We start from the raw sequence: 12,405 nt of genomic DNA, 5'->3' as shown, positions 1-12,405 counted from the left end.
ATCATCAGAAAGGCCAAAGCTGAGAGTGAGCTAAGATTGGCCAGGGAAGCCCATTGTAACAAGAAAAGATTTTTCAGTTACGTGAGGAGCAAACGTAAAGTAAAGGAGGCAATAGGCCCGCTGTTGGGTGCGGATGGACAAACTCTAACGAAAGATGCAGAGAAAGCAGAAAGGCTTAGTGCCTATTTTACATCTGTTTTTTCCCACAGGTCTAAGTGTTTAGGCACATCTAGAGATGGCTGTAGCCAAAGGATAGTGTCTGGGTGGCAGGTTAACATGGATAGAGAGGTGGTCGAGAGGCATTTAGCTGCACTTGATGAGTTCAAATCCCCTGGTCCAGATGAAATGCACCCGAGAGTACTCAAAGAACTTTCCAGAGAACTTGCACAGCCCTTGTCCATCATCTTCGGAACCTCTTTAAGGATTGGAGATGTCCCGGAGGACTGGAAAAGAGCAAACGTTATTCCAATCTTCAAAAAAGGGAGGAAGGATGACCCGGGAAACTACAGACCAGTGAGTCTGACCTCTGTTGTGGGGAAGATAATGGAGCAGATATTAAAGGGAGCGATCTGCAAACATCTGGAGGACAATTTGGTGATCCAAGGAAGTCAGCATGGATTTGTCTCCAACAGGTCCTGCCAGACCAACCTAGTTTCCTTTTTTGACCAAGTAACAGGTTTGCTGGATCGGGGAAATTTGGTTGATGTCATTTACTTGGATTTTAGTAAAGCTTTTGACAAGGTTCCCCATGATGTTCTGATGGATAAGTTGAAGGACTGCAATCTGGATTTTCAGATCGTTAGGTGGATAGGGAATTGGTTAGAGAACCGCACTCAAAGAGTTGTTGTCAATGGTGTTTCATCAGACTGGAGAGAGGTGAGTAGCGGGGTACCTCAGGGTTCGGTGCTCGGCCCAGTACTTTTTAACATATTTATTAATGATCTAGATGAGGGGGTGGAGGGACTACTCATCAAGTTTGCAGATGACACCAAATTGGGAGGACTGGCAAATACTCCGGAAGATAGAGACAGAGTTCAACGAGATCTGAACACAATGGAAAAATGGGCAAATGAGAACAAGATGCAATTTAATAAAGATAAGTGTAAAGTTCTGCATCTGGGTCAGAAAAATGAAAAGCATGCCTACTGGATGGGGGATACGCTTCTAGGTAGCACTGTGTGTGAACGAGACCTTGGGGTACTTGTGGATTGTAAACTAAACATGAGCAGGCAGTGTGATGCAGCGGTAAAAAAGGCAAATGCCATTTTGGGCTGTATCAACAGAGGCATCACATCAAAATCACAAGATGTCATAGTCCCATTGTATACGGCACTGGTCAGACCACACCTGGAGTACTGTGTGCAGTTCTGGAGGCCTCACTTCAAGAAGGACATCGATAAAATTGAAAGGGTACAGAGGAGAGCGACAAAGATGATCTGGGGCCAAGGGACCAAGCCCTATGAAGATAGGTTGAGGGACTTGGGAATGTTCAGCCTGGAGAAAAGGAGGTTGAGAGGGGACATGATAGCCCTCTTTAAGTATTTGAAAGGTTGTCACTTGGAGGAGGGCAGGATGCTGTTTCTGCTGGCTGCAGAGGAGAGGACACGCAGTAATGGGTTTAAACTTCAAGTACAACGATATAGGCTAGATATCAGGAAAAAGTTTTTCTCAGTCAGAGTCGTTCAGCAGTGGAATAGGCTGCCTAAGGAGGTGGTGAGTGCCCCCTCACTGGAAGTCTTCAAGCAAAGGTTGGATACACACTTTTCTTGGATGCTTTAGGATGCTTTGGGCTGATCCTGCGTTGAGCAGGGGGTTGGACTAGATGGCCTGTATGGCCCCTTCCAACTCTATGATTCTATGATTCTATGATTCTATGATTCTCTCTCTCTCTCTGATTCTGTCCACTGCAAAAGGGTACATATGGTCAGTCAAGTAAAACCAATTATTGAAAACTGACTTCTGCAATATTTGAATAATCAATCTATTAAAACACAGAGAATAATGTTTATTCCCAATGACCAAATATATCCAGAGTACATTTTGAATGTGCCTTTCAATGTCATATTTTCTTTGTTAATTGTTAACAGTATTTATAGCTGGAATCAAGTTTTTATTTTGTTAGACTGTTTTTTGTCTCTATGCATTTTCTCTCTGGGGATCATTTGTTTTAAATCAGCAGTATCTAAAATCCTACTAATTCCTTAAAAATTGGTGATTATTTGGAACATCTCATTCATTTTTACCTGGGCAATCTGTGTTGAAGGGTTAATCACTGGCACACTTTCAATTTCTCCTGTGGGGAATAAAAAACTTCAGTCAATTAACGGAACTTATTAGACTTACTATATATAAAATGGAGGCATAGTGACTTGCAGTCTACTTTAGACACAAATCTCCCTTTTCTGTTCTGGAACATACAGTCCTGCTTTGCAGATGTCACATCTTTTGCACGATCTATCATAATTATGAAAAAAGAAATTTCTGCAACATATATCTTTAGTCCAAGATTTTGTAAAGTGTAATTTCAACAAACACAGAATAGCAGAGTAGCTGAACTCACCCCAAATTTTCCCCACTCAAGACTAACCACGTTGCCAAACATAATTTCCTGGTCACACTGAAATCAACAAAGGAAGATCTTATGCTGGGCTCCTGGATGAGTTCCAGCCTTCCATGTGCAACAGCCCAAACAAAATCCATTCACCTCAGTTCCCAGACTCTGTATGATAATCTACCTCTTTGACAGTGTTTAAATCCCCTGATGGATCTATATGAGCAATGCAGTTGCCAAGCTTGGAATTACTACTGATCTCCAGAATGCAGAGATCAATCCCAGCCCCAGCCCCACCCCAAGAAAATGGCTGCTTTGGAGGGTGGACTATATGGAATTCTACCCCACTGATCCCCCCCCCAAAAAAACCCAACCTACCAGACTCTACCCCCAAACTCCTGGAATATCACAATCTGGAACTGGGAGGTCATGTTTCTACAGGGCCAATCAGAAGCTAAAGAATATCCCTAGAATCAAAGATCTGCTAACTTCACTAACACTAAACCATGACCCTTTCAATTGGATTGGATTCTTTGTTTTATATATGCTATCACTTGCTTGGGGGAGAAGCACCAGGTAGCAGGAAGCAGCCTTGGAAGGGTTTCCTGAATGGGTGGGAGTTAATTTTTATATCTTTTTAAAATTTGTTAAACATTTATCAGGTGATATGACTATATATGGTCATATTGACCTGCTTTTCTCCCCCAAATGGCCAATGATGTGGCTGGAGGGGGTGGTAAGGGGAGGGGTCCCAGGTGGGTGTGTTCACAGCTATGCTTCTCAACCGTATTCTGCATGGCCGTGCTACTTCTGGATTTTCTCAAAGCCTGGAGAATGTTTCAGGGTGTTCTCCATTGTTAAAAAAAGTAGAGAAAGGCTAGGTTAGGGTATTGTGAATTTGCCAGACTTGAGCATGAACCTTAATTGTCTTTCAGTCAGAGGAATGAGATTCTGAGGTGACAGAGCCTAAATTTCATTATCTTTGTCCTCAGAGGGCCTGGATTTCCTTAAGAAACAGGGCACTTTTGTAATAGCTTGGTCACAGGGCTGATGCCCTCTTTCAGCTGAATATGACATAATTCCTCATGAGAGGCAGACACAGGAAACAAGAATATGAGGACTTTTTGCTTCTCAGTTGTTTCACAGTACAGATGGGGATTCCGATTATATTTAGCAGGTTTGAAAATTAATAGGATATATGACATATTTGCCACTACCTGAGAAATTAAATTTATTGTCTTTGAGAGGGCCACATGCTAAAACAATAAATAATATGTCCTTTAGTCAAAGGATTTTGAAATACAAAGTTGCTCCATCAGACAGACTGTTGGTCCATATAGCTTTTCTCTAATTGACTGTAGTTACCCCAGAGTGTTGGGCAGTTGGTGATGTCATAGACTGAACCTATGATCTTCATAAAAATTTGTTTGCTTTTCCGTAGGTAGCTCTGCCATATACTGTCAAACCACTGGAACATTTCTCTGACTGACAGAAGCTCTCCAAGGCTTTGGGTAAAGATAATTCTCTCTTGCTATCTGAAATCCTTTTAAACAGAAATGCCAAAAACGGAACTTGTAGCCTTATGCATGAATAGCATAAGCTCTATCTAGATTTGTTCGGGGGACGGGGGTCTTTGCTTTGCTTTCTTGCATAACCTGGAGGTTAGGGTGGAAAAGAACATTTTGCCATAATAAATAATATAATGTGGATTTTCAGTAATAATTATAATGAAATAATTGCACAAAACTGTAAGCGTCTTGAACGTTGAAAGACTCTCTATTTTATAAGATATTCATACTAATTTTGCTACTGTGAGCATGCCCAAAATTACTAACAATGTGTCATACACTAGTAAAATTTCTACAACCATCTTTATGGTGGAAATTGCCATCAAATCACAGCTGACGTGGCAACAACATGGGGTTTTCAAGGCAAGAGACATTCAGAGGTGGTTTGCCATTGCCTATCTCCACACCACTATCCTGGTATTCTTTGGTAGTCTCCCATCCAAATACTAGCCAGGGTCAACCCTGCTTAGCTTCCAAGATCTCATTAATTAAGAGGTAATATGAAAGCCATCTTCAAATTAAGAGATGATATGATAATCATCTTCAAATACTTGAAGGACTGCCATATAGAAGATGAAGCAGAGTCATTTTCTGTTGAAATTAATTCAAAAGAATTCTCGGCTAATCATCTGGAAGAATTTCCTGAAAGTTAGAGCTGTTCCTCAGTGGAACAGGCTTCCTCAGGAGTTTTTAAGCAGAGGCTAGATAGTCATCTGACAGAAATGCTAATTTTATGAACTTAGACAGATTGTGAGTGGGTGGGCAGGCAGTTGTGAGTTCCTGCATTGTGGAGGGGATTGGACTAGATCAGGGGTAGTCAACCTGTGGTCCTCCAGATGTTCATGGACTACAGTTCCCATGAACCCCTGCCAGCAAACGTTGGCTGGGGCTCATGGGAATTGTAGTCCATGGACATCTGGAGGACCACAGGTTGACTACCCCTGGACTAGATGACCCTGGAAGTCCATTCCAACTCTATGGGCATTTCCACACATCAGTAAAAATAACGTCATGCCAGCTGAATGGCAAAGCACTAGATTTTATTGTGCTTCCCAGCCCCTCCTCACCTTTTTGCTGTCTCGCTTTTGTCTGTCGCCTTTTTGCATGTCTCATCCTCCAAATTTGCTGCTGGAAGAGGGAGAAGAGAGCAACGTGCCTTATACGTGACTCGCTTCCACCTGTCAATCAATTCAGGCAAACTAACCCCTTCCTTCATATTTTGACACAATTTAAAGGTCCCACAATGCCTGCTAGTTTTTTTTTAATTCATACTTCTTTGTTGCAATGCCTATGCATGGAATCATAGTGCTTTTTAATGCCATCCCTTATGGGATCATGAGTCCTTTGATACATGTAAAAATTAATATTGTTCCTGATTTTTTTTGTGGTGGGGGCGGGGGAGAAAACTTTTGAGAGGCACACTTTGTGTTTCAACTTTGAAAAAAAAATTATTTTTGGCATAGCCTACATGCATGTCTGCCTATTCGTTGCTCCAGGCACATCTAGCCACCTTACACAATTAATCTTTAAAAAGAAGAGTTGGTTTTTATATGCCGCTTTTTATATGCCAGAAGGAGTCTCAAGCAGCTTACATTTGCCTTCCTTTTCCTCTCCCCACAACAGACACCCTGTGAGGTAGGTGAGGTTAGGAGAGGCCTGATATTACTGCTCGGTCAGAACAGCTTTATCAGTGTTGTGGCAAGCCCAAGGTCATCCAGCTGGTTGCATGTGAAAGAAGAATAAAAACAGTTGGTTCTTATATGCTGCTTTTCTCTACCTGAAGGAGGCTCAAAGTGGTTTACAGTCGTCTTTCCTTTCCTCTCCCCACAACAGATGCCCTGTGAGGTGGGTGAGGCTGAAAGAGCCCTGATATCACTGCTCGGTCAGAATAGTTTTATCAGTGCCATTGCGAGCCCAAAATCACCCAGCTGGCTGCATGTGGGGGAGTGCAGAATTGAACCCGGCAAGCTGGCATAATAACTATGTGAATGACTTTCTGGTTGTTGTTCATATGCCAATAAAAGTGCTGCTGCAGCTGTTATTTTATGAATGACAAACCGTTGATTTAGGATATTTTAAAACTTTCTGACCAGAACAGTAATAATTTTTCTCCTAAGTCTGAGGAAAGCATTCCCTCTAGGGTGGAGATCTCAAAATTGGGCAGCCACATAACCTGAAGGCCTAACAATGGGCTCCACAGATTTACCCAGACCAATGGAATTGGGGTCAAGACATTTCCAGAGCTTTATGCATGTGGAAACTGAAGTAGCACCCTGAACATATGTTCAGATGATTACAGCTGTGGGGACTGGAAACGTCAACCCATGCTAGTCCTATTGATCCAGTTCAGGTAGGATGGGGCAGTCAATACTGATGCCTTCCCCCAATAAGGGTCACCTCTCCTCAAAGTTGTCCTCACAATGACTCAATGAATTGAATTGGGTTGTATGTTTGTGTGACTGGCCCAAGGTCACCAAGCAAGCTTCCATGGCACAGTAGGATTTGAACCTGGCGCTCCCTCATCCTAGTTTAGCACTCTAACTACTATGCCATGCTGGCTACCAACCTACTGTCCAACAGAACATGATCTACAGTGCTTACAGAGTGCTGCACTGCAACACTTTGATGTCCTGATGCACTTTGAGTCAGTATAGTGGAGATAAATGGGATATCCTCAGCATGATAAAGAGAGCACAAAAATCCAACATGAATTAGACACCTGACAACTTGCATTCATCATTACACAAACACTTAATCAAGCACATAACAATTATCTTATTTGAGGTATAAGATCCCATCAGTTTCATTGAACTCCTGAACTCCTGTGATATCAAATGAGCTTTTTCATTGTTTGCAGGACAAAGAGAATTTAAATTCATTATTTCAATTAATAACTGAAAGCTTCCTAGAATGAACTCAATTATCACTAGGGAAGGAGGCCTAGGTGCACAGATAATTTGTTTTAGTTTTACTGATCATAAAAAGTTAATACCATCCTCTCCATCAGTTCCCATTAATTAGTCTTCTATATTTGTAGAAATAGCATTTTGAGAAGATAAATGTGGTATATCTACCTACACACTCAACAATACCACTTGAAATCTCAAAGGTACTACCATTACAAGCACTGAGCATTGAAAAGGGAAAATAAAGCAAATTTACATGCAAACCAATTTATGATGAACCTCAATCCATTTCTTTGTTTTTGTTGCCAAAAATTTCCAGAACTTATTTTAAAGAGCTGTCAGTTTGAGTAGATTTCTCTACTTCAAAATGGATGCCACAGTCATTAGAATTATGGTAACTCCTACCCTGTAACTTCAAGGGCCTTTTGTGGTGCAGAGTGGTAAGGCAGCAGACATGCAGTCTGAAAGCTCTGCCCATGAGGCTGGGAGTTCAATCCCAGCAGCCGGCTCAAGGTTGACTCAGCCTTCCATCCTTCCGAGGTCGGTAAAATGAGTACCCAGCTTGGAGTACCCCAGTAATGACCTGGGAAGGCACTGGCAAACCACCCCGTATTGAGTCTGGCATGAAAATGCTGGAGGGCGCCACCCCAAGGGTCAGACATGACCTGGTGCTTGCACAGGGGATACCTTTACCTTTACCTTTACCCTGTGACTTGACCTCTTTTTGAACTTCTGTTTATAACCTGCCACCCAACCTATTTGTAAATTTCCCCGTTGAAATGGCTGCAGTGACAGTGTCAGTTGTAGCCTTTCGTAATCCTGGGATTACAACTGATCTCCAGGAACAAAGAACAATTCACCTGGAGAAAATGGCTGCTTGGGAAGTGAACTCTATGATGTTATATCCTATTATATCCCTCCCCTCTATAGGCTCCACCCCCAAATCTCCAGGTATTTCCCCACCTGGAGATGGCAACCCTACTTTAAGGGGTCAGTCTTCCACTATCCAGTATTTCTATGTGTTCTGAAATGAAGTTATTGCCAACCTCCCACCATCCAACTTTCCCCAGGTGCTACAGCTTGCAAAACTGTACTTTGTATTCTGAAAGGTCTTTATGGGCATTAGTTATCATAACTTGTCAAGTTTTTAGTCTGTTTCAGAATATACTTTACCTGCTTTTCTGTTTGAGTCCATGCCTTTTAAAGAATTCTTCTGTTCAATCAAGATGCCAGCCCTCTCTTCAAAGAGCTTTTATGGTTTGGAGAAAACTCCAAGTATCCCATGGTTCTAGAGAGTTCCGCATTTGAGTTTACCAATGAATCAGATGATCCAACTCCTATTTTCATTGGAAGGGAAAGGATAATGGAGTTATTGATATGCTTTTTGTGAGAAATGTCACATTCTGGGAAAGAAAAGGAAGCAGAAGGCTTTGTACTTCCTGGCATATGTCTGAGGTTAGGGATACATCTATAGAGGAGTTGTTCTGCCGTATGAAAGGTTTTTACAGAAATAACCTTCCTTAGGCCAGGGATTAGCTCCATTCAGCCATTTTGCTGACAACATATACTATCCTTTTCTATGACATCAGTGCCAGACTAGGACTTTAGTGGATGTTGCTCAATGAACCTCTTAATTCTTCCATGGGGATGTAGAATTTACCTTGCTGGCCCAAGTCCTTAATAAGGAGTATACCTCTCCAGCAGTGTTACATCACTCCCAAGAGAAAGAAGAAGGTACTACCACTGCTACTCCCACAAGATTGTATAGAAATGCTAGTTTTGTACTTCTGGAAACGATACCATTTGATTTTGTCTTTTCTTCAAAAGAAAATAAAAAGAACCCCAGATTCTTCTGGACACATACCTCTTAGCATGGGCAAATGTTAAGAATTTTATGTAGGGCAGGATGACCAAAAGAAAAAAAAAACAATGTGAAGAAAAGAAAGCTATTTATGAAAATAAAATAAATCCATTTGTTGCATAAAGGATAAATGTGTTGTGAACAAAAAAGTCTACCAACTACAAATAATTTATTATTGTTATATTATTATACTGAGCAAGGGCTATAAACAGGTGCTAAACGCCACCCCTCTGTCTCAAGCATCTTCCAATGGTTTTAACTGAAGGTAATCCTCCCTCTATCATGGGGCCAGCTATTTAAATATGGGCACTCTCTTCAGACCCTAAAATCTCCTGGGGTCTTCTGAAACACCCCTTATCCAACAAGGCGATGAAAGCCAGGATTAGATTAATCATCCTATCCCAAATTTGTAAAATCATATAATACTAGAACTGTCATTTGATTGGGCCACCAACATGAAAGACTTAAAAATTAACATGTAGACTTAGGTACTGATGATTCAAAGAGTGAGGATGTGGCAGATCAAAATTCAGGTTATATTGCTCAAAACACATGGTTAATCAATACAAAGGGCTAGGAGAAGGGACTTACAAGACTTAGGAGTTTTTAGAAGGCAAGTTATTTGCAGAAAAGCTGAAAAAACTTTCAGCTTAAAGAAACAAAGTTTAAGGAGGGACCATATTTTGGTCTAAATGACCGTAAATAAAGACATCATCAAGGAGGGACCATGGTCATTTTTCAGGGATGTCTACACCACTATTTGTTAAATTTTTAGCCCATCCTTCCTCCAAGAAGCTCATGGCAATATGCATGATTCTTCTTTCCTCCATTTTATACCTGTGAGGTACATGACAGAATTAAGAATATACTTACTTTTTTAGGACTGAAATCTCTTTTTTCCAGTCTACATTGTTAACCCCACTTCAGCAAGATTTGAAAAGAATTGCCTCATAAATGTAGTAAATGACTTTCTTCCTAAAATAATTTTTATATATGAATATTAACAAACCTATAATTATGTTATGTTCAAATGGATTTTTTTAGATGAAACCCACAGGAGCCTTCTGTTTGGTTTAATATAGAATTGGAAAACCCCAGGTTAATATAGGGGACAGTCATTTTTTAGCATACTTGTATATTCCTAAAGACCAGGTAATTCCCTATTATTTCAATTATACAAGAACATCCTTATCCCTTTATTCTTGTACTGACAGGTATTTCCCATCTCTAGTGTCTACATTTAGGTTGCAGTTCTAAGGAGCTATTCTGGGAGTAAGCCCCAATGAAAAAGATTAGATTTACATCTGGGTAACTTGTTTAGGATTGCTCCCTCATTAAACTTCATACCATACCATTCTAAGAACTGGGGAAGAAGTGTTCCCCCTCCTCAGCCATCTAATACAGTAAAATGGACCTCTGGAGCTCATATAGGTTCATTCCAGCTAGTTTTTTCAGTCAATCTCATTCAATTTCCTTTCTTAGCACAATCTTTACCCCATATGGATTTTGTCTATGCAGACCCTAAAGTCCCCAACATTTTTGGTGGTCAAAGAGGACCCTTCCTCTCTCTTTCACCAGTAGAAAAGCAGGCTGGATTCAACCTAATATCTCCCTGCTTAGCAGTAATTCAACCATGGAAGATATACATCCTGAGCATCAGTAAAAGCTTAAATAAGCTATATGAAAGTACCGTTTACTTACCTCAGGCAGCTATATTAATCTTGTAATTTCTGTACCAATCTATAAGCAGTTTCAGGGACTTCTCTGAGCTGGAAGCTCCAGTGATCCTGAAATGGGTCTGTCACATGCTAACCAGAGAGTTCAAACCCAAGCATATCTAATCTAAAACTTCCTAATTATGTAATTCTCAGGTCACATTCTTGAGTCCCTGCTGGTTAACACAGCGGTGAGTTTAATATGATGATGAACTGATAAAGCAGCAGTGGTATTTATTAAATTGCACATTGTGCTTGGGGATTTTTGCTAGCAATGTAAAACAATGAGTTTAGCTGCAGCTGGAAGCAATGTCCTTGGCTTTTTGTTTCTACAAAGAGAGAGGCAGGCAGCAGGAGGCACAACTCACACGGCATCAGTCTCTCCTGATGTGGAAGAGACATCCCACCCCACCCCATTTCAACCTACTTTCTGTTTCAGAAGACAGGGATGGCCCAAGAGCCTAGAGACCAGACTGGCCAAGGGCTTAACGATGCAATAACACCAGCACTCTCACTCCTAACTGGGAAGGTCAAAGGCAGAGGTACAGCCATCTTGGTTTGTGCATCCCCCCCTCTTTTTTTATATGAAGGCCCTTTCACACAGGCCCCCAACATCTCGGAGTTGCCATTGACCAGGATGTCTAATGGGTTTGAAAGCTGTGCCTGTAAGGGCATTCCCTTACAGCTGGCATATCTAAAATTAGATGTTGAGGCTTAATCTTCTAGTAGTACTTGATCTTTAAAATGTCTTCAGTCGGGGCATTTTACGTTCTTTATTACTGACTTAGTCCATTTTTCTCAGTGAGATGCAAGGCAGGTTACAAAATTGGAAAGAACGCAACAAAGAAAAATAGTATGTAGACATATCAAAAAGAGTGCAACAACTGATTACGTACAAAACTTGGAAAGTGATGTGCTACAAACAAGTTAATGCATGCCACTCTGTTGCCTTCATGAATGTAACCTTCTGAGCAACCCCATTTATTACCACCCTGTTCCCGTCATAAAAATGCCCTCCTGAAAAATTCTGCTTTGCACATCCAGAGGAATGAGAGCATGGGAGCCCCCATGACTTCTTCAGACAGGCCTTTCCACAGAAAGGGAGACATAAAAGAGCAGGGCTGACAGCTTGGGTTTGGGAAATCTTTAGAGATTTGAGGGTAGATCCTGAAGGAGGCAGAATTGGGGAAGGGAGGGACCTCAATAGGGATCTGAGCCCATAGAGTTTATCATCAAAAGCTGCCATTTCTGAACTCAAATTCAAAATAAGTCAGTGCTTACTTTATCTGGTAACTTGAGTGTTTTGACCAGTTACATTGGTGGCTCAGTGGCCTGACAAAAACTTTCTTGATTCTATGGGCCATTCCGCACGCAATCTCTCTCCCAAATTCATGCAGGTCGTTGTCTCCTTTATCACACTCTCCCTCATCTGTCCCTCACGTGTTTGATCCCTGCTCCACTTTCTTGGCCCTTGCAAATCCTTCTAAGGTCTGTCTGTCTCCCTGAAACTCCCCTGACTCCTCCCATGTCTTGTTATTTAAATAACCCTCTGGTTATTTTTCTGGTGTTTGATAAAAGAAGATTCTTCATGTGGCCTGTATCCTTCCTGAAAATGTTATCCAAATTGGATGAAAAACAAAGACGTTAAAGCCTAGAAGTACATTTCCCACTAAAGCCAATGGAAATGAAAACAAACAAAAACAAATGAAATAAGAAATAATGGAATTGGACAAGCAAAAATAAAATTAATGTTTTGCCTCTAAAAACTAATACATCAGAGACTGGTAGTATTGGAAAGAATTAA

General features: G+C 41.1%; 1 protein-coding gene across 3 annotated transcripts in view; it reads right to left on the bottom strand.

Annotated features, from left to right (window-relative positions):
• The window catches only part of ARHGEF33 (Rho guanine nucleotide exchange factor 33), a 37,495-nt gene extending 29,140 nt beyond the window's left edge, over window positions 1-8,355 (bottom strand). For all 3 annotated transcript variants that reach the window (XM_077334638.1, XM_077334819.1, XM_077334729.1), the window contains exons 1-2: window positions 8,199-8,355; window positions 2,244-2,293 (exon numbers count right to left, since the gene is read on the bottom strand). In XM_077334638.1, the coding sequence (XP_077190753.1) occupies window positions 2,244-2,293; window positions 8,199-8,220 (72 nt within the window). In that variant the 5' untranslated portion in view covers window positions 8,221-8,355. The remainder of the gene's footprint in view (window positions 1-2,243; window positions 2,294-8,198) is intronic.
• Window positions 8,356-12,405: the final 4,050 nt, after the last annotated feature.

This window comes from Paroedura picta, chromosome 1 (genome assembly GCF_049243985.1).
Source record: "Paroedura picta isolate Pp20150507F chromosome 1, Ppicta_v3.0, whole genome shotgun sequence".
In the NCBI taxonomy this organism is placed as follows: domain Eukaryota; kingdom Metazoa; phylum Chordata; class Lepidosauria; order Squamata; family Gekkonidae; genus Paroedura; species Paroedura picta.
The sequence above is the reverse complement of the archived record's forward strand: the minus strand, read 5'-3'. Positions and strand labels throughout refer to the sequence as shown.